The sequence below is a fragment of the Rhinolophus ferrumequinum genome, chromosome 15 (genome assembly GCF_004115265.2).
Source record: "Rhinolophus ferrumequinum isolate MPI-CBG mRhiFer1 chromosome 15, mRhiFer1_v1.p, whole genome shotgun sequence".
NCBI lineage: Eukaryota > Metazoa > Chordata > Mammalia > Chiroptera > Rhinolophidae > Rhinolophus > Rhinolophus ferrumequinum.
In genome coordinates this window covers 40,265,980-40,288,925 of record NC_046298.1, presented here as the reverse complement: position 1 = coordinate 40,288,925, position 22,946 = coordinate 40,265,980, and the positions used below count along the sequence as shown (strand labels likewise).

At 53.1% G+C, this 22,946-nt stretch overlaps 3 protein-coding genes across 5 annotated transcripts in view; 2 read left to right on the top strand and 1 right to left on the bottom strand.

Annotated features, from left to right (window-relative positions):
* Positions 1–3,613, top strand: part of CXCL17 (C-X-C motif chemokine ligand 17) — a 10,961-nt gene extending 7,348 nt beyond the window's left edge. The window contains exons 3-4 of the mRNA XM_033129434.1: positions 291–392; positions 3,400–3,613. Of these exons, the coding sequence (XP_032985325.1) occupies positions 291–392; positions 3,400–3,497 (200 nt within the window). The 3' untranslated portion in view covers positions 3,498–3,613. The remainder of the gene's footprint in view (positions 1–290; positions 393–3,399) is intronic.
* The window catches only part of LOC117035529 (translationally-controlled tumor protein-like), a 27,961-nt gene extending 18,243 nt beyond the window's left edge, over positions 1–9,718 (bottom strand). Inside the window, 2 exon segments of the mRNA XM_033129439.1 lie at positions 7,989–8,171; positions 9,577–9,718. Of these exon segments, the coding sequence (XP_032985330.1) occupies positions 7,989–8,171; positions 9,577–9,712 (319 nt within the window). The 5' untranslated portion in view covers positions 9,713–9,718.
* Positions 7,525–22,946, top strand: LIPE (lipase E, hormone sensitive type). 3 transcript variants are annotated; one of them, XM_033129353.1, is made up of 10 exons: positions 7,525–7,800; positions 14,519–15,054; positions 17,155–17,245; positions 17,361–17,506; positions 17,714–17,899; positions 18,113–18,407; positions 19,197–19,424; positions 19,651–19,824; positions 21,860–22,281; positions 22,648–22,946. In XM_033129353.1, the coding sequence occupies exons 1-10, from the start codon at positions 7,683–7,685 to the stop codon at positions 22,867–22,869; spliced, it is 2,418 nt and encodes an 805-aa protein (XP_032985244.1). In that variant the 5' UTR covers positions 7,525–7,682; the 3' UTR covers positions 22,870–22,946. The 3 variants fall into 3 exon arrangements, with proteins under 3 accessions (XP_032985244.1, XP_032985245.1, XP_032985246.1); XM_033129354.1 differs by lacking the exon at positions 7,525–7,800 and adding an exon at positions 8,091–8,229; XM_033129355.1 differs by lacking the exon at positions 7,525–7,800 and adding an exon at positions 12,997–13,142.

The window sequence follows — 22,946 nt, the reverse complement described above, 5'->3', positions numbered from 1 at the left end:
TTGGCCAACACGGGTCAGGAAAAACTTCTCAGAATGTGTGTGTGTGTGTGTGTGTGTGTGTGTGTGTGTGTATACACACACACACACATATATATAAACACACTATATATATAGTGTGTTTATATATATATATATATATATATGGATAGCTCCGCTGTTCTGTATTGACGCTTTTCCGCCACCCATTGCAGTAAGAAAGGAACTGGAAGGCAAGCAAGACGGCAAGTAAAGCCCTGCCCTACTCTCAAACATATTAACGTTCCCATCTAAGCAGCAACCCTGTATTTCAGACTGGTTCCTGAGAACTCCTAAAGAAAACTCATGGGCATTGCCCGGGGTGCCACAGAAGCAGTGTCCCTGCGATCATTTCAAAGGCAATGTGAAAAAACACAGTAAGTTTCAAAAGAATGGCCTTCCTATTAAACCAGAATCTCTCTATCGAATCAGCTAGGGATGAAGCAAAGGTTGAGAACAGACAAGAGAGGTAAGATGAAGACCAGGATAAATACACATCTCAGTCCTGTCTACTGATGTCAACCTTGTGGGGAAATAGGAAGAGGAAGGAAAGCAGGATACGATTCTCCTAATACTAGAGGTTTAACCAAAGTCTTAGATTTTAGAACCCCATTGCTTATCGAAGTGGAGAGAGATGAGGCTACTGGGGACCTGGTCATTGACCTCTGAAGATGACACCAGTGTCGGTGTCAAACAGAATTTGATTCTTCCCTAGTCTAGCAGTTTTAAATGTCATGTAAGAGTAAACTGGCAAATGTTAAACTGATTGATATTATGTTATTATCAAGAGCGGATAAATCCATGGAACGGCTGGATGGCTCAGTTGGTTAGAGCATGAGCAGTTAACAACAAGGTTGCTGGTTCAATTCCCGCATGGATGGTGGGCTGCGCCCCCTGCAACTAAGATTGAAAACAGCGACTGGACTTGGAGCTGAGCTGCGCCCTCCACAACTAGACTGAAGGACAATGACTTGGAGCTGATGGGCCCCTGGAGAAACACACGGTTCCCCAATATTCCCCAATAAAAACTGAAAAAAAGAAGAAGAAGAAAGGGATAAATCCAGATCCTTATCACTGTTGATGGAAGTAAAATACAGTTCGCTACTACCTATCAAAAATTTAAACGTGTGTATGTTTTAACCAGTAATCTCACGTCACGATGTCTCTAGTATAGAACACTAGCATATATACTCAAAGATATATATGTACAAGAATATTAATTATAGTAGTATTTGTACTGACAAATAAATAGAATAAAAAAATGTTCATCCAAAGCAAACTGGGGACACAGCCTCTGCGCCTCGCTCCACTCCGACATGGCCCTACAGAGACCGAGCAGTGCATAGAGTCTCTGATTGCTGTTTTTTTCCAGAAGGATGCTGGAATGATGGTAACAAGTGCAATCTCTCCAAGACTGAGTTCCTAAGTGTCATGCATACAGAACTGGTTGCCTTCACAAAGAACGAGAAGGACCCTGGTCCTTGACTGCATGATGAAGAAACTGGACCTCAACTGTGATGGGCAGCTAGATTTCTTAACCTTCTTGGCGGCTTGGCGGTAGTTTCCATGACGCCTTTACCCATTCCCAGAAGCATATCTGAGGAGTCCTCGAAGCTGGCCTCCAGACCACCCCTTTCCTTCCGGCCTTCTGGTCATCATCTCCTCACAGACGACATGTACCCTGAGACTGGCACACCCACCACCCCCATGCAGGCCACTCCTGCTGATAGCAATAAAACATTATTTTTTAAACACACACACACACACACACACACACACACATACACACACACACTTAAAAAAGCTGATTTTGCAATTCTGCAGTTGTCAGAAATAATGAGGTAAAATCACTACGTGTTGATCAGAAAGATATCCACAATACGTTTTGTGAAAAAAAGATTCAGAGACCCCTTATTTAGCACTCTTCACAGAAATAAATTTCAAGTGGATTAAAGATCTAAATTTGAAAGACAAACTTATAAGGGAATATAGGAGAATATATTATGACCTTGGGATAGGAAAGGATCTCTTAAATAAGATACAAAAAGTATAATCCATAAAAGAAAAGATTAATAAATCTGACCACTGAAATTAAGAAATTTTGGTCATCAAAAGAATAAAATGACTATCTAAAAGTAAAAGATAATCTCTGCAATATACATGACCGACGAAGGATTAATATCAAGAATGTGTCAAGAATTCCAACAGATCACTGAAAGGAAGGCAGGCAACACAACAGACAAATAGGCAGAAAACTTGAATCAGCCCTTTGGAGACAAGGAAATCCTAATAGCTAATAAACATATGAAGTGGGACTCAACCTTACTGGTAATTGGGAAAATTCAAGTTAAAACCAAACATATATCACTCTACACCATCAGATTGGCAAGGTTTTAAAGTCTGACAATCGCAAGTGCTAGCAAACATAGGGCAAAGAAACTCTCATATCCTGCTAATGGAAGTGTAAATTGATAAATCACTTTGGAAAAAAGTGCTGTCAGTTATCTGCTAAAGTTTAAGCTCTGTCACCAAGCAATTCGTCTCTTCAGTAAATATTCAAAAGGAATGCATGCTTATATACACCAGGAGTCATGCACAAGAATTTCATAGCAGCATTGCTCATAACTACCTCAAACTGAAAATTGACCAATGAATAAATAAATGGTGATATATTCAAATATTATGTATCAGTGAGAATGAACAAATACGTGACAATGTAAATGAACCTTACAAACATAACACTGGGTAACCAAGACACAAGAAAATAGCTACAGTATGATTTCATGTAAATAAAATTCAAAAACAGGCAAAATTAAACGAAGATATTTAGGAATACATAAGTAAGTGGTAAAACAATAAAGAAAAAAGTAAATGCTTACTATAAAAGTCAGGATTACCTCTGTGAGGGTGAGTGGGAGAACAGTGATCAGAAAAGGAAGGGGCTTGCTGGCAATATTCTATTTCTAGGCTTGGGTAGTTATAAAAGTAAGTTTCGCGAACATCTGCTTTATAACTATTTATTGAACTGCACATACTATAAGTTTGTATGAATTTTATGGATGTATAATATTTTGCAATAATAAAAAATGTGTTAAAGGTGCAGAGCAAAACAATATGTATAGTATAAACTCATTTTTGTTTTTACAAACTATTATGTTTATATATAAAAAGATATGGAAAACTACATAGTAAACAATTAATAGTAGTTAGCTTTGGGGAATGGGGAGTGGAGGTTGAGGAGGTGTCCTTTTACTTTTTACTGGATATACATTTTTATTGTTTTCCACAGGATGAGTCTTACTTTTATAACTTTAAAAGCTCTCATAAAACTAAATTTTTAAAATGTTTTTTAATAGTAGTCTCTCCCCTTTATTTTCACCCTAGGGCACCGAAGGCACCACCGGAAGCCAAACAAGCACTCCAGAGCCTGCCAGCAGTTTATCAGACGTTGCCAGCTAGCAAGCTTTGCTCTGCCTCTGTAGGAGCTCTGAGAGCCCACTCCCCCAATGAAAACATTCTCAGTCAAGGAGGTAGTGAGCTCACCTACAGGAGCTCTTCTCCCACCTCAAGCCCCGCCTTCCTGTCCTCACTCCCTAAATCATTCCAGTTGTTCTCAAAAGGCATTTTTCCCTCGATTACTGTGATTATTGTTCCCTCTGGTGCCTTCTTCTCTTATCAGTCTTTTCCCATGCCCTCTCCTTACGCAGGCTTAATAAACTTAATTACCTGAAAGAAATCGGGAAACCCTGGTTTCCTAGCTGGTCCCACCTGACCTTAAGTACAATCACACAAGCAGCAATCAGAAATCAATAAATATTTTTAAATATGATAGGTCAAAATCATTTCTTTCAAATGGGGTCTGGCAACTCACATGCAATCCAGATGACCCACCCACTTTACCCTGTTCACTCCGAACTCAATCCAGATTCTATATCTACACACACTTCTTCTTCCTCTTCTTCTTCTTCCTCTTCCTCTTCCTCTTCCTCTTCCCCTTCTCTTCCTCCTCCTCCTCCTCCCTCTCATTCTTCTTCTTCTTCTCCTTCTCTCTCTCTCTCCCCACTGCCCAACTTTTTATTCTTTTACTCTTTCAACAAACCTTTCTGAGGTAAGTGCTAAGTAGGGCAAAATAAGCAGGTACAGAAAAGAATCAGACATGGTCGTATTAAAGATAATATAAGTTTTTTTAAAAAAGCTGGCACAGTTTCCCAGCGTGTAGAATGCCTTTAGGATTTACGATTGTTATTATTACTGTCGTCATTAAGGGTCATTGTACTCTGTGAGTTTCCAAACTAGTACAGAAGACATATGCAGAACCATAGGTTCAGGGCTAGGGAGATGGTGTGGAAGATCCCAAATGCCTTTGAAAAGGGCTTCAAGCTGTAAAGTAGGGAGCACATCATTTTTTTTAACATGGGAGTGAAATTATAAAGCAATAGGAAACTAAACTAGCAACCATTTAAAAGACTCAAAAAAGAGGAAAAGATTATTACAATAGTATAGAGACTGCCTCCTCCTCTGATCCTTTCCTTAACATCAGAAGGGGGAGGGAAAAAAGGAACACTCATCCAGAATCTGCTTTCTGTCATCCCAGATGAAACAGGACTAAGTTGGGATGCTGCCTTATGAGAAAAGACATTTTAACTAAGTGGTGAGTGGGTGGGGCCCTATTTATGACACAAGAGGGCAAGCCCCTCCCCTGTGGTAGGAGAGTGCTGGGCACACAGTCTCCCCCTGTTTCTAATCCACCCTCCCACAACAGGAGGCACAGAAGAGCCTCATTTGGTACAGGAGTGGGGTCCAACACTGGTCGGCCTACTTGCCAACTGCCTTAAAAAGTAAGACCAGGAATGCCAGGATGAAGGAGTAGAACCCAAAGCGAGGTGCCATCATGAGGAATCAATGAGAGATCTGTGAGAAAGGAAGCCTCGCTAGGAGGGCCGGAAGGATGAAGCCTGGGAGATCAACATCTCTCATGAGGGAAATATCAACAGTGGTGCCAGATTCTCAGTCAGTATCTAGGCCTGACGGGGAACTTGAGCCACACCAGACACCTGTCACCCAGCCAGAGCCTGGCCCAGAAAAGACACCCACAGCACAGCCAGCACCGAAGGCTCAGCAGGGACCCAGTACGCAACAGGAGTCTGCTTCCCAGCAAAGACCCCTCACTCAGCAAGAGCCGCTTGCCCAAAATGAAGCTGAATCCCAGCAGGAACCTACAGCCCAACTAAAATCTGCTTTACAGCAGGAACATCTTGCCCCACAGGCAACTGCACCACAACAATCACCTCCCTTTGCTCAACAGGAAGCTGCATCACAACAGGGACCTGGGTCAGGAAAAGGGTCTAGAATTCAACAGGAGCCAGAATTGGGAGAGGGATGCATAGAGCCACCTCTAGCTCTACAAGAAGTTGGATCAACACCTCTGGACCAGACTGAATCTGGGTACCAAGAGAATCCAGGCCAGTCAGACCCTATAGCCCAACAAACAGCTCCAGCCAAATCCCGGCAGAGATCTTTGATCGAGTGGGAGTTTCTATCAAAACTGCACGACCTATCCATAGAGCAACAGGCTTCCGAGTGGAAGACATTTCTTGAGTGGGTCACAGATTTAGACTCAGAATCAGATTCAGGGTGTCCGTTTGAGAACAATTCACCAGCCATGAGCGGTGGAACAGTGGCCCAGGGCACGAAACTGGCCTTCAAGTGGAAGCCTGATGATAAAGTGATGTCAGAATGTGGTGGGACATCAGCCCACGGGAAGAAAACCAGCAGCCAGAATCACAGACGCTACCAGGACACAGGTGAGCTGAGCCTGGAGGAATGGGGTCGAGAAGTACTAAGGGCTGCCGGTATGTCAGGTTAGCTCCGGTGATCCCTCAACAGCAAGACAAAGATCAAAAAGCCCCGTTTGATAGATGAGGAACCCCAAGCAATGAGGTAGCTATACAGGATCTGGCATAAGGGGGCAGTAGGGAGAGGCCAAGCCCAAAGCTAGGGTCGGACTTCTTCCCAGGCACCAGGATGCCTCCCCGTGAAGGATTTTGGGGAACTCGAAGCGAGAAAGGGTTCTGGACTAGGGGCCAAGATCAGAAGGGAAGCCATCCTCCTGCCAGTATTCATCCATCTGTCCCCAAACCCACTGAGCACAGTTCTGGGACAGACACTGCCGTAGGCCCCAGAGACACAGGCCCTTACCCTCAGGGAGTTTCCATCCTGATTAGGCCAAATTCAGGCCTTAGAGACCCTTGAACTCTCCAGGCTGGCTGTCAGCGCAGGAGGACACTTGCTGCCCAGCCAGGATGTCCAGGGGAACCCCCAGTCAAGCCAGGCCTGAGGGCCTTGGGGGTTGCGTTCTCATGAAGGGGGGGCCTGGGAGAGGGGCCAGGGGTTCCGCCAAAGTCCCAGGCAAGGTTGGGGCTGAAGGATGGGACAGCCGAAGGGAGAGGGAGGCAAGGATGATGGCTGCCAGCACTCCCTCCCCTCTTCTGAAGCAGGCAGTGGTGCCCCGGGGTGCAGGCCCCAGCTCCCATTCTCCTCCTTTAGGCTCCAAAGCCCTGCCAGGCAGAAGCGGGCAGCAAGGTTGCTCCCTGGAATGAGGGGCTACTTGTTGCAGTAGCCCAAGGGGGAAAAACCACGCAGCCCCACTCCGGAACCTAAGAACCCTGTAAGGCCACTTAGTCTGAGGGCCGGCGATGGTGGTCCCAGCGCAGATCATGACTCGTCTCCCTCTCGTCTGAGGAGATGAGGGTAATTGGTGACATGGTTCCACGTCTTTTTCCAGCGCTGAGGGTTAAGAGTTGTTTCTCTAGGCTTCCAGCACCCGGTCTCAAGAGACACCCTCTTCACACCGCGGAGGCGAACACGCCGTCTCTCCTCCTCGAGCGCCCGGGAGGCAGTGGCTGTGTGCGCATGCGCGAGCCTCGAGCCTCCTCTGTTTCCCGCCTTTTCCCAGGTGCTCGCCGCCTCCTCCACCGCGGTTCTTCCCTACGGGTGGGCCCGCGGCTTAAGGCTAGTGCGCAGGTGCCGAGCATGCTCCTTGCCCCTCCCCCCCATTCTCGTACGGAGGAAAGGGAAGAAAAAAGAACCGCGAGAAAGAGAACTAAGATAACAGAGCTAGGAGGCAGGGGTCGGGGAGAAGGCGGGGCTTCCTCCTCCGACAGCTCGCAGGCAGAGCCACGCCTCCAGCTCTGGCGTCCCGCCCCGGCTTTGAATTGCCCGAGGACCTGGCCCCGCCCCCCCACCCCCCAGGCAGTGGTTCAGTGGCGCCCGGTTCTCCCCCTCCAGCGGGCGCGCTGGGTCGCATTCTAGGGGATCCCTACGTGGGAAGGTGAGTGGGAAGGCGAGGCTGAAAACCAACATGTGATAATAGCGAGGCTTCCCTGCTAGGGTGACCACCGTGAGACTCCCTAGTCCTGCCTGAAGGACGCTTTTCGCCGCCTCCAGGGTTGCATTTTCGGTCGCGGGTCCTTTAAGGCGTATGAGGGGGCGGGGCCATGCCTTAGTAGTGGAGTGAGGTACGAATTGCTTAGGGGGCGGGACCCAAAGAGGAGCAAGCCCAGGATTGGGTGGTATGGGGGCCCGGCGGTGGTGTGTAACGAGGATTGGCCACCGGGGCGGGGCCTGGCGGCTGGAATTGGTCCTCGCACCGGGACCTAGGAGAATTAATGGAGTCAGCCGGGGGAGAGGGCCCCGCCGGGGCCGCTGGGGCCCCGGCCTCGAAGAAGAATAAAAAGGTGTCCAAGAGCCGTAGCCGCCGGCGGTGGCGAAAAGTCAAGACCAAAGGTGAGCGCACGGGGGTCGACAACAGCCGGGAAGGAACCTTGGACATCCCGCGGTGAACTGGGGACTGAGTGGACTGACCCATCTCCACGAGAAGTAGGGGAGTCCGTGGACTGGCCTATTGCCGCTCTGCAAGGGGAGTGCGGGGATGATCCATTGTGAGAAGGGGATGATGTGAGAGCGGAATATACCTCCAGCATAGAAACCATCCGACGCCTCACTACTGCCTTGGGTGGAGAGTCCAAAGTGCGAGTCTCCTGGACCAGGGTTCCCGCTCTGGCTCTGTACTCGCTGCGCGACTGTAGGCAACTCCTGTCCTCGGTGTTTCCCACCTGGGAAATGGTTCCAGCGCTGATTATCAGGTCTCTGGCATTCTTGAGAGGATGATAAGGAAGAAGTTTATAAGCTGTTGCGGAAAGAGGAAGTTTAGGGGTGAGTCACGGTAATGTGGAAAGAAGGGGTGCCCCAGAAAGGGCAATGTCAGTGGGCCAATACAGCTCAAAACAGACCTGTTCCCATCCTTCATTCAGACCGTTCTTCCATTCTTTTCAGTCCACCTGCTTCAGCCTGGCTCCCCTGGGGCCTAACTTCCTGACCCCCACTCTTTCTAGGACTAGGGGTTCCTGGATTGGCTTCCAACTGCCACACTCTCCCTCAGGAGAAGAAGGAAGGGCTGTCCTCACCTGGGTTCCCTAGGGTGTCTCATTATTTACATATCTAAGCAGGCTAGAAGAAGACTGACAGACCAGTGAGTGGAGATGCTTCAAGCCTCAGGCAGAGGCTTACTGTGTTTTGAGTATTTGTCAATCCAAGTGAGGACCTGTGGGAAGATCCTATGCGGAAAAGAAACTGACATAGTTCCTGGGCCCCAGGGACCCCAAACTCATTGTTCTCCTTGCCATACGCTGCATTGTTCATCCCTGCCAAGAATAGATCCGGATTTGGCTCCAGACACACACACAGGCTCAAACAGACTCAGACTCTTGCCCTAGGGCATTCACTGTCACATAGCAAGACAGCCTCGTAAAAAGGACAGAGTGCCCAGAGGCAGTACAGACCATGGTTAAGTCCCTGGGCATAGGAGACCTGGTTCCTCGGGCTGTGACCTGTGGTACACTGGGCAATAGGCTCTCTCCTTCCCTGCCTCAACTGTCGGAGCTATAAAAATGGACATAGTGATGGGGGTGCCTGACTTGTAGGGCTGTTGGGAGGTTTGAATGAATGTAGTGTGTTTGGCACCAGCACACAGGAAGCCCTCAGGAGGGGAGGTTACTCACCCCCCACTAGATAGCGAGCTCCCTAAGAACAGGGCAGTGTCTGCCTTCTTTACTCCGCACTTCCAGAGCCTGGTATGCCAGGCACATAGGCACTTAAATATTTATTGAATTAATAAGTGAAAGAACGCGTGGGCTGTAACACAGGGATAATAATTCTCGTGCTGTGCTTCTCTGTCATGAGAAGTCAGAATCCTCTTGGGCAGGGCTCCCTGCACATGGCTGAGCCGGTCCTCACAAATCCTGGGCCCACCTACTGAAAACGGCTCATTCTCCAAAGCTGTGAGATTCGCCTGTCATTTCCTGAGGTCCTGCCCTGGTGCCAGGCCTCCGGTGGGTGAATCAGACCTCACCCCTGCCCCAAGGGCATCCAGGCTGGCTGGAACAGTTCTAGTCATCAGTTTGATCTTGCCAGTAACCTGATGACGCTAGTGTCATGATCACCTTATTTCCAAGATGATGACATGGAGGGCCTGAGGAAGTAAAGTCACCTGGGCTTCCTTACCTGGCCAGCGAGGGCAGAGAGATGGTCGTCCCCAGCCTCCTGAGGGCAGGGAGTGTGTGAGCTCAAAACTGCTGTCTGCCCAACCTTGATTCTGGACCCAGAAGGCTCCAGATGCACAGATTCGTTCAGCAGACATTCAGTGTACACTTACTTGTGACAGTCCTGGGCTCTCAGTGGTGAGGACACACTCACATTTGAGCTGTGGACACAAACATTAATCAAATAATCCCACAAATCAGATATAATTATAAACTGTGATAAAAACAAGAGGGAAATTCCTGAGAAAATGTAAGAGGGAGGCTTCCCAAGGAGGTGACATTGGAGCCAAGGATAAGCAAGTGTTGACGGCGGCTACGCAAGAGGGGGCAGGGAGGACCGCAGGAACACAATGGACAGAGACCTTGAGGCCTAAGGAAGCAGCACATTACAGCTCAGAGGGAACTCAGGAAGGGAGGGGAGGAAGAGAGGAGGCTGCACGGGCAGGAGGCCCAGATGGTCCCTGGTTTGGGAGGCTGTGTCCAGGATTTGGGGCTTTATCCTGAGAGAAAGGGTGGGGGTGTTGAAGAGTTGAGAGTGTGTGACCAAATTTATGTTTTAGAAAGATCCCCTGGCTGCTACGTGAAGAGATTGAATGTGGCAAAATCAGAGACACATAAAAAGTTGTTCTAATCATCCAGACGAGGGGACAGTTGGGGTGGGGAGGCTTCTAGGGGACACAGTGGATAGGACTTCGTGATGGATTGGATGGTGTTGGAGGTGGCCAGGAGGATGCCCTGCGTTCTGACTTGAGCAAATGGGGACAGATGCTTACACCACACACACGCGCACGGAAACCACGATATGCACAAATATACATCCATACTCATATAAACACATACCCACACAATCTCATAGTCCGAGACAAATAGAGACTCAGATACACTCACAGACTGAGAAACACAAACGGGCTGTGACACATGCATACAAACATCCCTTCAGACATACCAAGAAACAGAAAAATTCACAGGGGGGGAAAAAAATGTCGATAATACCTGCTCACAAACAGGCCAGAACCAACACTGGCCATGTCCCGTACCTACGTACATGCGTATGTGCGTGTAAGCCTCCACGCTCATGCCTCACCTCCCAGAAAGCACGCAACTGAGACATGACAGAGAAGGAGCAACACTTAGATACACACAGAAACAAGCAATGCCACCCTTGCTGGCTCTGTAACCCATGTCACCATGACAGGATGGCATGTCACCTCTCCGCATCTCAGTTTGCTCATCTTCTGAAAGGGGTGATAATGGTCCCTACCTCGGGTGTCATGGGGAGGATGAAATGAGTTACTTCACGTAAAGCACATAAGGAGAACAGTGCCTGACACAGCAGTCGTTAGAGCAGTATTTGCTCTTTCTCAGGGAATACACTCACTGGCCCCCCTCCTACATCTGCGCCCAGGCCTCTCCCCTCAGAAGCCCTTGCCCCTCCGAGGCCCCACACCTGGCCCTTCCTCCATCCTCCCCCCACCTTCCTCCCCATTGCCCTGCTTAGTCCCCAGGGGCCAAAATCCAGGCCGGGTTCAGCTGCACAGTGGCTTTTTAGGGCAAAGAGCTGATGCCCAGGCAGTAGGACCCCTCTGCTCTACCTCTGCTCCAGTTCTCGCCCATGGCCCTGGTGGGCCTGCTCCTGCCCCAGTGACCTCTGCCTGGGATTCTTGGCAAGTTTCTGGCAATCTCAACATCCCTTCCTGCCAGCTCCACCCGGCCCGGCCCCAAGGGAGCAGCCCAGACCAGGGCAAAGGGCAGGGCCCTGGAATCATGAGGGCCTGGGATCCAACCTCTTCCCCACCGCTTTGTGCAAGTTACTTGTTCGGTTCAGGTCTCCTCCATTCTCTTCTTCTCAGTTTTCTGTCAGAGCCCTACCGCATAGACAGGAAGTAAATAATAGTGGCTTTATAAAGTGGGAAACCACAGCCTATTATGCAATAAATACCACACACTGGCCGTGCACCAGGCACAGGAATAAAACACATAAAGTCCCTGCCTTCAGGGAGCCTATAACCTAGTGAGGGAGACAGCGCAAACACGGTCAGTTTATAGTGTGTTAGAGGGTGATGTGTGCCACACAGAAAAGTGACCCAGTGCACATCTCGGGGAGGCCACGGGAGAATCACCAGCAAACAGCTGCAGAAAAGGTCACCCAGGACACCACTTACAAAGTGCAGTTCCTACCCTCTGTGGGCAGTGCAGTTTACAGATGAGGAAACCAGGCTCATCCAGAATCACCTGGCAAGTAGTTTGGGCCAGTGTTCTGTTGTCACAGCCACCAAGCTTAGAGCTGCCTCCAGGGGCCTCTTTCCATCTGTTCACCTGCCCTGCGGAGGGGTGGTCCTCTCCCAAGCTCCCATCCATCCCCTTCTCCCTCCATTCTGACTCTTCATGCTTTCCTTCCGCCTTCAAATATTTGCCGAGCACCTACTGTGTGCTAGGCCCCATGATGGGCCGTGGGGACACCTATGCCCTTGTGGAGATGGCATTTAAGGGGGGAGAGACAGGAGGATTCACCTCCGGCCAAGTAAATGACACTGAGGCCTGGTTTGCATTGGCCCCTCCCAAGGCCCTATACCTAATTTTGTATTGGTGAGCCCCATCTCCACACGCAGCAGCTCAGTGAAGCCAGGTTCTCCCCCTGAGGGGAGACAAACAACAAACGTGTAAAGAAGCAAATGTGTACTTGCAAAGGTGTAAAATTCTAGGAAAAACGATTTAAGTATGATGGCAGAAAAGAGTGCTGGGGGGGCATGCCTCCCATGGGGAGGAGGACTTAGGGAATGCCTCTTGGAGGAGGTGACAAGCTAAGGCCTGAAGGGTGAAAAAGAGCTGGCTAGGCTCGTGGATTAACGTGAGTGAAGTGTCTCTTGGAGCCTCGCTTTCCTGGGTGACGTGGGGAGGACAGTGCCCACCTCCTAAGTGGCAGGTACAGGGTGCCTGGTGTGGAAACACCACACAGTAGGACCTGTGGCTCAGGCCCCTAGCTGAGCTTGGCACTGCCCTTAATCTGCTTTTGTCCTCTCAGGAGGGACAGGCAGAGCTGGCTACCCTCTCTCTCCCCCTAACAGCTGGGGACGGCTGTGCCAGGGCCAGCCTGAGGGGCGGGAGCTGAGATCACGGGGCCTTTGCTCCCTGAGTCCACCCTGGAGAGGGAGGGCAGCCTGGCTGGGTGAGAGGGGACAGTTTGTTCAGGTCAGGGGCCGAGACGCCTGGGTCCAAAGGAGGCTGGGGGCCGTGGGCTCTTTTGTCTGAAGGAGGAGGGGCTGGGAATTCCTGAATTCTAAGTAAGAGGAGCCTAGGACAGGGACTCCCAGTTGAGCTGGGGCTGGGAGCAAGCAGGGGGGCAGGGAGTTGAGCTCCTGCTCTATTTACAGCACGTGGTTCTCACTGTCCCTTGTGGGTGGGAGGTGCAGCGGTGGCCACACCCTGGGCAGGCTGGGCCCCTCCCCCGGTTTATCGCCCCAGGCATGAGCCACAGTCCTACAGTCCAGAAGTCACAGCTTGGGGGAAGCTCCGAAGAGGCCTGAAGGAGTGAGTGCATGGCTAGCTGGGAGACAGGAGCGGCCGCTGCCAAACCCCAGGGCCTGGAAGGGAAAGGAGACACCTGGAGGGGGTTGGGGGGAGGCTATCCACTCAGGAGCCAGGCAAGGTGCTGGGTGGGCTGCAGGAAGGACGAGTCTGGAGCAGAGGGCAGCATCCCATCAAGGGGGACCCTCAAGTGTGGGCAGTCAGGCCTAGTCCAGGGTAAGTCTTTGAGGGCCAGAGCCAGAGGCCCAGCCTACAGAGCCCCAGGAGGGAGACACAGCTCTGGACCCAGAGATCTGGGTTCGAATTCTGTTCTGGCACTTTCAATGCTACCTTCAGCTCCTTACTTAATGCCTCTTAGCCTCAGTCTCCTCTCCTATAAAATGGGATGTTATTCCTAATAGCTGAACCGTGAAACGAAGCAGTCTGGGTCTCAAGGAGCAAGGACAAATGAGCAAATACATAGAAAGGTCTTAGTACAGGGTCTGGCACAGAGGGAGCTCAACATCCTTGACAGTGATGAGTACGAGTACTGCTGTTCCAGGTGGGGGGCCGGGCTGGCCCGTGCAATCTAAGCCAAGTGGACAGGTTCAAAGGCCAGGTGATCCAGGTGGGGGAGGAGTGCAGCCAAGTTTTGGGACCCCGCAGAGGAACAGAGAGGAAGCTGAAGTGTGGAGGAGGGGGCTCCACAGCCAGACTTGAGGGACAAAGAAGGGCCAAGAGTGACTCCAGTTTTAAGTAAGGCTAGAATGATGAACTCCTGGGTTCAGAAAGAGAATTGGGCTTGGGACCAGTGTCCTGGGACACCACCAAGTACATGGGAATGGGTGGGCTGAGGGCTGAATTCTCACAAATACTGGTCGAGGGGAAGGGCCTGTGGGCGACACCTGAGGCCTGAAAAGGATGGGCGGTGGGGGCCTGAACTTCTGGGTCCTGAGAGAGGATACCAACTGGGGTCCAGATTTTCCAGAACCTAGAAGGAGCCCTGGGCCCAAGAGAGTAAATGGAGACAGATGCCTGAACTCTTGGGTCCCTGAAAGGTAGAAAGGGGTAGGAAGACATCTGGGTAGGAGAGAGCAGGGACTCCTGGAGCCGGAAGAGGGTCTGGGTACCTGGACTCCTGGGTCTGAGGAAGGATGGGCTGAGGGATGAAACTCCTAGCTCCTGAGAAGTGAGAAAGGGTCTCGGTACCTGGGCTCATGGGTCCCAAGAAAGGAAGAGGATGGGGACCCTACACTCCAACGTTGGGTCTGAAGGAGGAAGCTGGGTTCTGACTCCTGGGTCTGAGGGAGGAGGGTGATAGAGCCTGGACTTCTGGAGCCCAGGGCTCCAAGTGAGCAAAGGGTGATCCCTATCTGATAAGCCTCTCCACCTGCCTACAGCTTCACGGCTCGTGCACAGCATGGACCTACACACAATGACACAGTCACTGGTGACTCTGGCAGAGGACAACATGGCCTTCTTCTTGAGCCAAGGCCCTGGGGAGACAGCACGGCGGCTGTCGAGCGTCTTTGCGGGAGTTCGGGAGCAGGCCCTGGGGCTGGAGCCTACCCTGGGCCACCTGCTGGGCGTGGCGCACCTATTTGACCTGGACGCGGAGACGCCAGCCAACGGGTACCGCAGCCTGGTGCACACAGCCCGCTGCTGCCTGGGGCACCTGCTGCACAAGTCGCGCTATGTGGCCTCCAACCGCCGCAGCATCTTCTTCCGCGCCAGCCACAACCTGGCGGAACTGGAGGCCTACCTGGCCGCCCTCACACAGCTCCGCGCGCTGGCCTACTACGCCGAGCGCCTGCTGGCCACCAACCAGCCCGGGGCACTCTTCTTCGACGGTGACGAGGGACTCACCACCGATTTCCTGCGCGAGTACATCACTCTGCACAAGGGCTGCTTCTACGGCCGCTGCCTGGGCTTCCAGGTGAGCCCCCACCCTATACCTCTGGGCCCAGGTAAAGGCACTCGGTGGCCCCAGACCTGGCCCAGTATTATAGTAGGATAACCACAAGGGTCATGATTCAGAACGCTGCAGATACAGAAAGGGGAAACTGTCTGGGGCTCAGACAGAGCTCCACAGGGACCACAAACACGTGGCCCCCATGCTGAATCCACCATGTAGCAAGGAATCTTTAACTCGCATAGCTTTGAGCTCCAGGCACCCACTGCTGTCAATCACCGTTCATTTAGGAGATCTATTCATTCCTTTATGTGACCTGTCTGGTCCCTGAAATCATTGGAGTTTGCGACTCCCCCTAGGAGGGTAGCCTGTATTGTTCTCAAAGGCCCATGTGTAAGAGGACACCCCATTAGTGAGCCCCACTGGAGGCCTAGGAAAGAGGGTACAGACCCCATTTTACAGAAGTTCAAGAAGCTCAATTGGACCCAGGTCTGGGCTTTTTGACTCACCTAAAGAGCTGTAGAATCAGGATTTTCAGGCTGGGGGAAGGGCCAAGGAGTGTATCCGAGTTGGTGATAGTGAAGGAAACCTAGCCGAGACCTCTGTCTCCTTTGAACTGGGACCCTGACCCCTGCCCACTGCAAGCCTTCTACCCTCTGCCCCCACAAACTACCCTCAGGGAGATACAACCCGTCTCAGCACTGAGAGGGAGGCAGCCCAGAGGCCTTCGGATTCATAGGAAAAGTAGTTTGGTGACTCAGAATGGGGGGCGCACGGGAACACCAGGCTCAGAGCAGAGGCCCAATTGCCACTATCTGGGGTCAGTGCTGGGGACTGGGGGACCCACATCAGGGAACCCCAGCAGGAGTATCTGGAGCTATGTGGCCCTGTAGTCCTTCAGACCCTCTCAGGGCCACCCCCCACCTCAGTGTCAGCTGAGTTTGGCAGTTTCTCAGCCTCCAGCTCACCCCACCTTTCTGTGTTTCCGGTTGGATAGCCTGTCCTCATCAACCCAGCCTGGGTGTTTCTGGGAACTTCCTCTCACCTAAGCTGAACCCACAAATATTGATCAGCCCAGCTGGGCCAGCCAGCTCCTCCCTGTGTCCCAGCTATGACCTTGGCGTCATGAGAGAGAGAGCCTACAGCCACCCGAGCCAGCATCCAGCCACAATGGCCAGGCACCCCTGTGCTCTCTGGCTCTCTCGGTCCCCAGCCAGGGGCAGGGCCATGCCTGACAGCTAGTTTGAGGGCCCAGCTGTGCTGTGTTACAGGACAGCTTCCTCCCCCCCCACCCCACCCCCGTAAAATGTCAGCCCCAGGAGGGCAAAGGCGTCACCTGTCTGGGTCTTGCTCAGCCCCTGCTCCAGCCCAGTGCCTAGTGTGCAGTAGGACCTAGGCCAGTATTTGCCAAATGAACAGAAGAACGCTGCTGGCTGCGTGCCCAGCCTCCTGTGGTGCTTTTTTTAAATCTGATCTTGTCTCCCCATTGTCTTTCCTGAGCTGTCTGGCTCCTCTCTCAGATGCTGTCTCCCCCTTTGGCTGTCTTTCTGCCTCAAAATCTCTGGCCCTGTCTCTGACCATTTCCCATCTGCCTTCCTGCTGCCCCATAACTGGTCCCCACTGCCGTCCTCGCTGACTTTCAGGAAATCCCTGTGTCATCTTACTCCCAGCTTACAACCCTCCAGTGGCTCCACCCCACATTTGGAATAAATCTAAATTCCTCAGGCCTATGTGAGCCCCCTTTGCATTTCTGAGCTCACCCCCTGTCACTCCCCCGGCTCACAGCTCCAGCCACACTGGCCCCAGCTTTCCTTATCCACCCAAGCATAGCCCGCCTCAAAGCCTTTGCACTTGCTGTGCCCTCGGTAAGAACAGCCTCGCTCCATTCGGGTCCCTCCTCAAGTCCCCTCCTGGAAACTGTCTAAGTAGCCTGACCCCTAGTCTTCACTCTGTGTCCTCTCCACCTCTTGTGTTTTCGAATCATTAGCTATTACTTGACGTTATATGTGTATGCCTAGAGCAGTGCCTAGAACACAGTAGGAATCCACTAAATGTTTGCGGAATGACAGTTTCTGCCCCCAGTCCCTCTTCTGGGTGGCGGGTAACTGCTGCATCTCTCCACAGTTCACACCCGCCATCAGGCCATTCCTGCAGACCCTCTCCATCGGGCTGGTATCCTTCGGGGAGCACTACAAACGCAACGAAACCGGCCTCAGTGAGTCCTGGCCAGCTGGGCCCTGTCCATACCACCCTCCCCTCTTGTCCCTCCTTTGTAACCCTGCCCCACAGCCTGTCCCACTCAGGCTCCCTCATACCCTCCCCACCCCCAGGTGTGGCCGCCAGCTCCCTCTTCACCAGCGGCCGCTTTGCGATCGATCCAGAGCTGCGTGGGGCCGAGTTTGAGCGTATCACTCAGAACCTGGACGTGCAGTTCTGGAAAGCCTTCTGGAATATCACCGAGATGGAGGTGCTGTCGGTGAGCGTGCGGCCCGATGAGGGCCCCAACCTGTTACAAGATGGGGACACTGAAGCCCAGAGACCCGTCCTAGGCGACATCAAGTCTCTGCAGGGCTCCAAGCCAAGGGTTGGCACATAAGGGAAGAATAGGGGGGTCCGAGGGAAGTTGTGAGGGGGCCCCTATAAGCAGTCCCTCGCCAAGACCCCTTCTGTTCCCTGCCACCAGTCTCTAGCGAACATGGTATCGACCACTGTGAGGGTAAGCCGCCTGCTCAGCCTGCCGCCAGAGGCCTTTGAGATGCCGCTCATCACTGACCCCAAGCTCACAGTCACCATCTCGCCCCCCTTGGCCCACATGGGCCCTGGGCCGGTCCTCGTCAGGCTCATCTCCTATGACCTGCGTGAAGGACAGGTAGGGCCCCTGCCTCAGCCAGGAGCAAGAACAGAGTGAGGGGCATGGGCCCACCCCCAGCGCCCACCCCCACCCGGACGCCTCCCTTCTCCACTGCCATCCTTCATTCCCTCCTGTCTCTCTGAGCATGTCCCTTTGGGGGGATGGAGGGTGGCCCACGTTGGCCCCCCCCATCCTCACCCACCTCTTTGCCTCCTCCTCCCTTCTCCCCAGGACAGTGAGGAGCTCAGCAGCCTGGTGAAGTCTGAGGGTCCGAGGAGCTTGGACCTGCGGCCTCGGCCGCAGCCAGCACCCCGCTCACGGTCCCTCATCGTTCACATCCATGGTGGTGGCTTCGTGGCCCAGACCTCCAAGTCCCATGAGCCCTACCTCAAGACCTGGGCCCAGGAGCTGGGCGTCCCCATCCTGTCCATCGACTACTCCCTGGCCCCCGAGGCCCCCTTCCCCCGAGCTCTGGAGGAGTGCTTCTACGCCTACTGCTGGGCCGTGACGCACTGCACCCTCCTCGGTGAGCCCAGCCCTCACTGTTACCCGCGCCCCAGCCTGCTTCAGCCCCCAGCCCTCACTGCAGGGGAGGAGCCATCTCATTGCTCAGCCTCAGTCTTGCATCCCCTGCCTCCCCTTCCATCTCCCACCACCCAGCCCTCTGCCACCTGCCCACTCCATCTCTGCCTCAGCGGTCTCTCCCTTTTGCCCACTGCTCTCCCAGCCTTCTATCTACCACTTCCTCCCTCCTGCTCCCCTACTCCAGCCCTGACACCCCATTCTCCCACCTCCCTCAGGGGTCTCCTCTGACCTTTGCTTTCCTCTTCCTGTTGCCCCACCCCCTGACATCTCCAGCCCATTTTTCCAGCTCCTCTGACTTCCCACTTCTGACATCTTGGGAGGCACAGAGCAGGGTGGGACTATGCGCCATGGCACAGGGCCCATGGCCCCCTGTCAGCCTGAAGCTGGCTTCCATGTCCTGGCCTAGGATGACCGTCCCTCCCTCTGTGTCCCCTCTTCCCCATCCCCCACCATCCTCCTCCCTTCCACCCTGCAGCCTCCCAAGCTGCCCCAGAGCTTCCTGATCTCCAGGCCCCTCTATGTCCTAAGTCAGCCTGGTACTCCGATCACTGTCCTCCAAATGGGTGTCTTCCAAATCCCTGCCTCAGTTTACCAGTCTCTAACTTTGCAGTTGACTAGACCTTGGAGTTGGGGCCCCCACACCCCACCTCCTGGCCCAGAACCTAGCACTCCTGGCCCAGAGCTTGAGTTCCCCCCTGCCAGGGGTAACCAAGCCCCCCCTCCAAACCAGGCTCAACGGGCGAGCGGATATGCCTCGCGGGAGACAGCGCAGGCGGGAACCTCTGCTTCACCGTCTCCCTTCGGGCAGCAGCCTATGGGGTGCGGGTGCCAGATGGCATCATGGCAGCCTACCCGGCCACAATGCTGCAGTCCACTGCCTCTCCCTCCCGCCTTCTGAGCCTCATGGACCCCCTGCTGCCCCTCAGCGTGCTCTGCAAGTGCGTCAGTGCCTATGCTGGTAAGGCCCACCCCCCACAGCTGGCACTGGGGGGGTAGGATGCCTGGGGCCTGCAGGGATGGGCTAGGGCCCAGTCTCCTAGGGCTGAGGAGAGGAATCTAAGACTCCTACTGAAGCACTCAGTTATTCTTGGGTCCCTGGGCACAGATGTCTGAAGCTGTGGGTGTTGGTCCCAGAAAGAGAAGGGACCGACTCAGCCCCTCCCCCCACCACATGCACTCTGCAGGTGGGGAGACAGAGGACCACTCTGACTCCAACCAGAAGGCGCTGGGCTTGATGGGGCTGGTGCAGCGGGACACAGCTCTGCTCTTCCGGGACCTCCGCCTGAGTGCCTCCTCGTGGCTCAACTCCTTCCTGGAGCTGACGCACAAGTCCCATCCGAAATCAGTGCCCATGGCAGGTGAGTGAGGCCTTCCGGGATGCCCAGGAGAGACAACCTGGCACGCCACAAGTCCTGGGGCAGGAAAGGGGCCGTGCCCTGGGGCATTCAGAGAAGCAGAGATCAGCTTCCTGGTTCTGCCCCATATCTATCCCTTGTCTCTATCACAAAGCTTTGATTTTCCGCGACAGTCCATATCCTGGAAGTTCAAGGACTTCTGGTCCCCCAGGTCATCTCAGTCTCAGGAATTATATGATTCAGCTTTCCAAACAGCCTTTCCCAGAAAGGCACCCTGGGAAATGACTCAGAAGGCCTGCCCATGTCCTGGTTTTTAGTCCCGGGAAGGCCACTGGAATCCCTTGGGCCCTCAGATGGGAGTCCAGCCCTCTAAGATTCTTTCCAGACTCTTAACAGAGGTACATAGGGATAATACCCCAACTCCAGGAGCAGATCTAGGAGGCTGGGGCAGGGATATCAATAGACTGGATGGACCTCGGGAAGTGGAGGAGATTCCCAACCTTGGGTGGTGGGCAGGATTCTCAGGCAGCCAAAAATCACCTCCATCCAAGGATCCATGTTTTCCCACCATTTTTTTAACATTTTAAGGATTTTAAAGCACAACCAACTCAACTTATTTTCTATCTCTAGCAAATCAACAGTATTTTGTGAGTAATTGGAACCACATGTTCAAAAACAGATGAATATTCAGAAAATTATTCAGAAAGTTATACCAATTGGACGTGTTTTAAGTTTTTTAATTTTAAGATTCTCAAATAGACGCAAATAAATACACACAAAAACAAAAGGGATTTGAATTTTAGGTAAATAGACCACTGAGTACTGGGATTTCCTTATAGGCTAAAGGTGACAGATAGGTGTCGCCCTTGGAGCCCCCTACATAAACACTAGTTTAGCTCCCTATTGTACCAGGTACTTGCTGGTAGCTGGATGACATGGGTAAGTAATGGTCTCTGTGAGCCTTGTTTTGCTCCTCTGTGAAATGGGTACAATAAGAGTACCTGCCTCATAAGGTTGTTGTAAGGACTGCATGGACCCATTTGTGCCAAGCATCCAGCATAATACCTGGCACACAGTAGGTGCTCTTAGAAAATGCCAGCACCCCTGACTGGCTGTGCCCTGTGACTCTTAACCAGCAGCTCTGTTCCATTGACCCCTGGGTCAAAGAGCACTTATAGTTATTCTCATATCTTCTATTTTGCCTTCATGGATCTATAAAGACAAGTGAAAAACAACTGGTAAATATATGGTCCTGGTCCTAGTGGTAAGCAGTGTGGGTCTGATAAAATTAATGGAGCTAAGGCCAAGGTGGGCACAGCAGGTGGGCCGGAAGCACATCTGTAACATTATTTGGGAGCTTGCTTGCCTGGTCACTCAAAGGGAAGGGATAAAACTGAAGAACACAAAGGAAATTTGGGGAACAGATCTATGTGGCTACAACAGGTGTGGGATCCCTAGGAATCTAATATGCCCCTAAGATTGTTTTTAGCTCCCTTTCAAGCCACATGGGCCTGTTTCCTACTCCACTTTAATCCATTCACACCCTCTGTGTCAAGTGGCCATAAGTTGCTGGGCCTCATGCTGGAACAGGGTGCCAGGCCTGGTAATAAAATATTAATACTGATATATTAGGACCTCCCAGGAGGTAGCAGTACCTAATCCCGTATCTTAAGCCACTGAGTCCTCCGCACCTCCTATGAAGTAAGGACTATTTTTACCCCCTTTGTACAGATGAGGAAACTGAGATTTCCAGAGATAAAATGACTTGCTCTTAACCTTCCCAGTCACCACACACACACACATACACACCCCTCTACGGCCATGTGACTCCTTCCACCTACACCTTAAGAGTTGCTTCTGGGCACCTGGAGCTCCCCGTCCCGCCCCAAGGAGGGTGTCTAGGGGACCACTCCAGGCCTCCACAGCCCTGCCTCCGTTGGTTTCTCCTCCGGAGGACTCTGCCCTTCCCATGAGCTTCCCTGCCAGCCCCCCACATGCCCAACCCAGCTGATCTTCCCTGACCCTGCTTCTGTCACAGAGCCAATGCGGCGCAGCGTGTCTGAAGCAGCGCTGGCCCAGCCAGAGGACCCACGGGGCACAGACCCCCTCAAGAGCCTGACACTGCATGCCCTGAACCTCAGGGGCAGCAGCGAGACATCGGGCACCTCCGAGCTGTCACTGTCAGCCGAGACACTTGGTCCCTCCACGCCCTCAGACGTCAACTTCTTACTCGGGCCTGAGGGTGCCCAGGAAGAGGTTGAGGCCCGAGATGAGCTGAACAGCAAAAACAGAGGCCACGGCATTACTGCCGCATTCCCTGAGGGCTTCCGCCCCAGGCGCTCCAGCCAGGGCCCCACGCGGATGCCCCTGTACTCATCGCCCATCGCCAAGAACCCCTTCATGTCACCACTGCTGGCACCTGACAGCATGCTGCAGAACCTGCCACCAGTGCACATTGTGGTGAGCACCAGATGGGGACGACACGGGTGGGGTGCAGGTGCACCCGGCGGTGGGAGTCGCTGGCCTGGCCTGAGAGGAGAGGTGTACCACCAGGAGGGAGTCAGGGCTGCCATGTTCTTTTGCAGTCTTGGGGAGCGCCATGGGGCTGTGGAGCAGCCAGGGGCCGGAAGAGTCAGGGACAGGGCAAAGAGATGGTAGTTCTGGGAGGGCCGGGGGGAGGGGAAGCCGGCCAGAGTCCAGGAAGCCCAGGGAAACTCATTCTGCACCTCCCCATCGTGTCTCCCTCCTCTGTCCGCGCTGTGTCCGCGCGTTCCTTTCCTTGGCTCATCCCCCCCTTCCCCGTGCCCCACCCCCACCATCCTGCAGGCCTGCGCGCTGGACCCAATACTGGACGACTCGGTCATGTTCGCACGACGGCTCCGCAACCTAGGCAAGTCCGTGACGTTGCGCGTGGTGGAGGACCTGCCGCACGGCTTCCTGAGCCTGGCGTCGCTGTGCCAGGAGACGCGGCAGGCAGCGGCGCTGTGCGTGGAGCGCATCCGCCTGGTCCTCTCTCCGCCTGGGCCCGCCCCGCCGAGGCCGGTCTGAGCTGCCCCGGGGGAGCCGGGCTGCGTGGGGACGTGGGGGCTGTGGGGGACGAGACTAAAGGCCTCTTGTTCCCATCA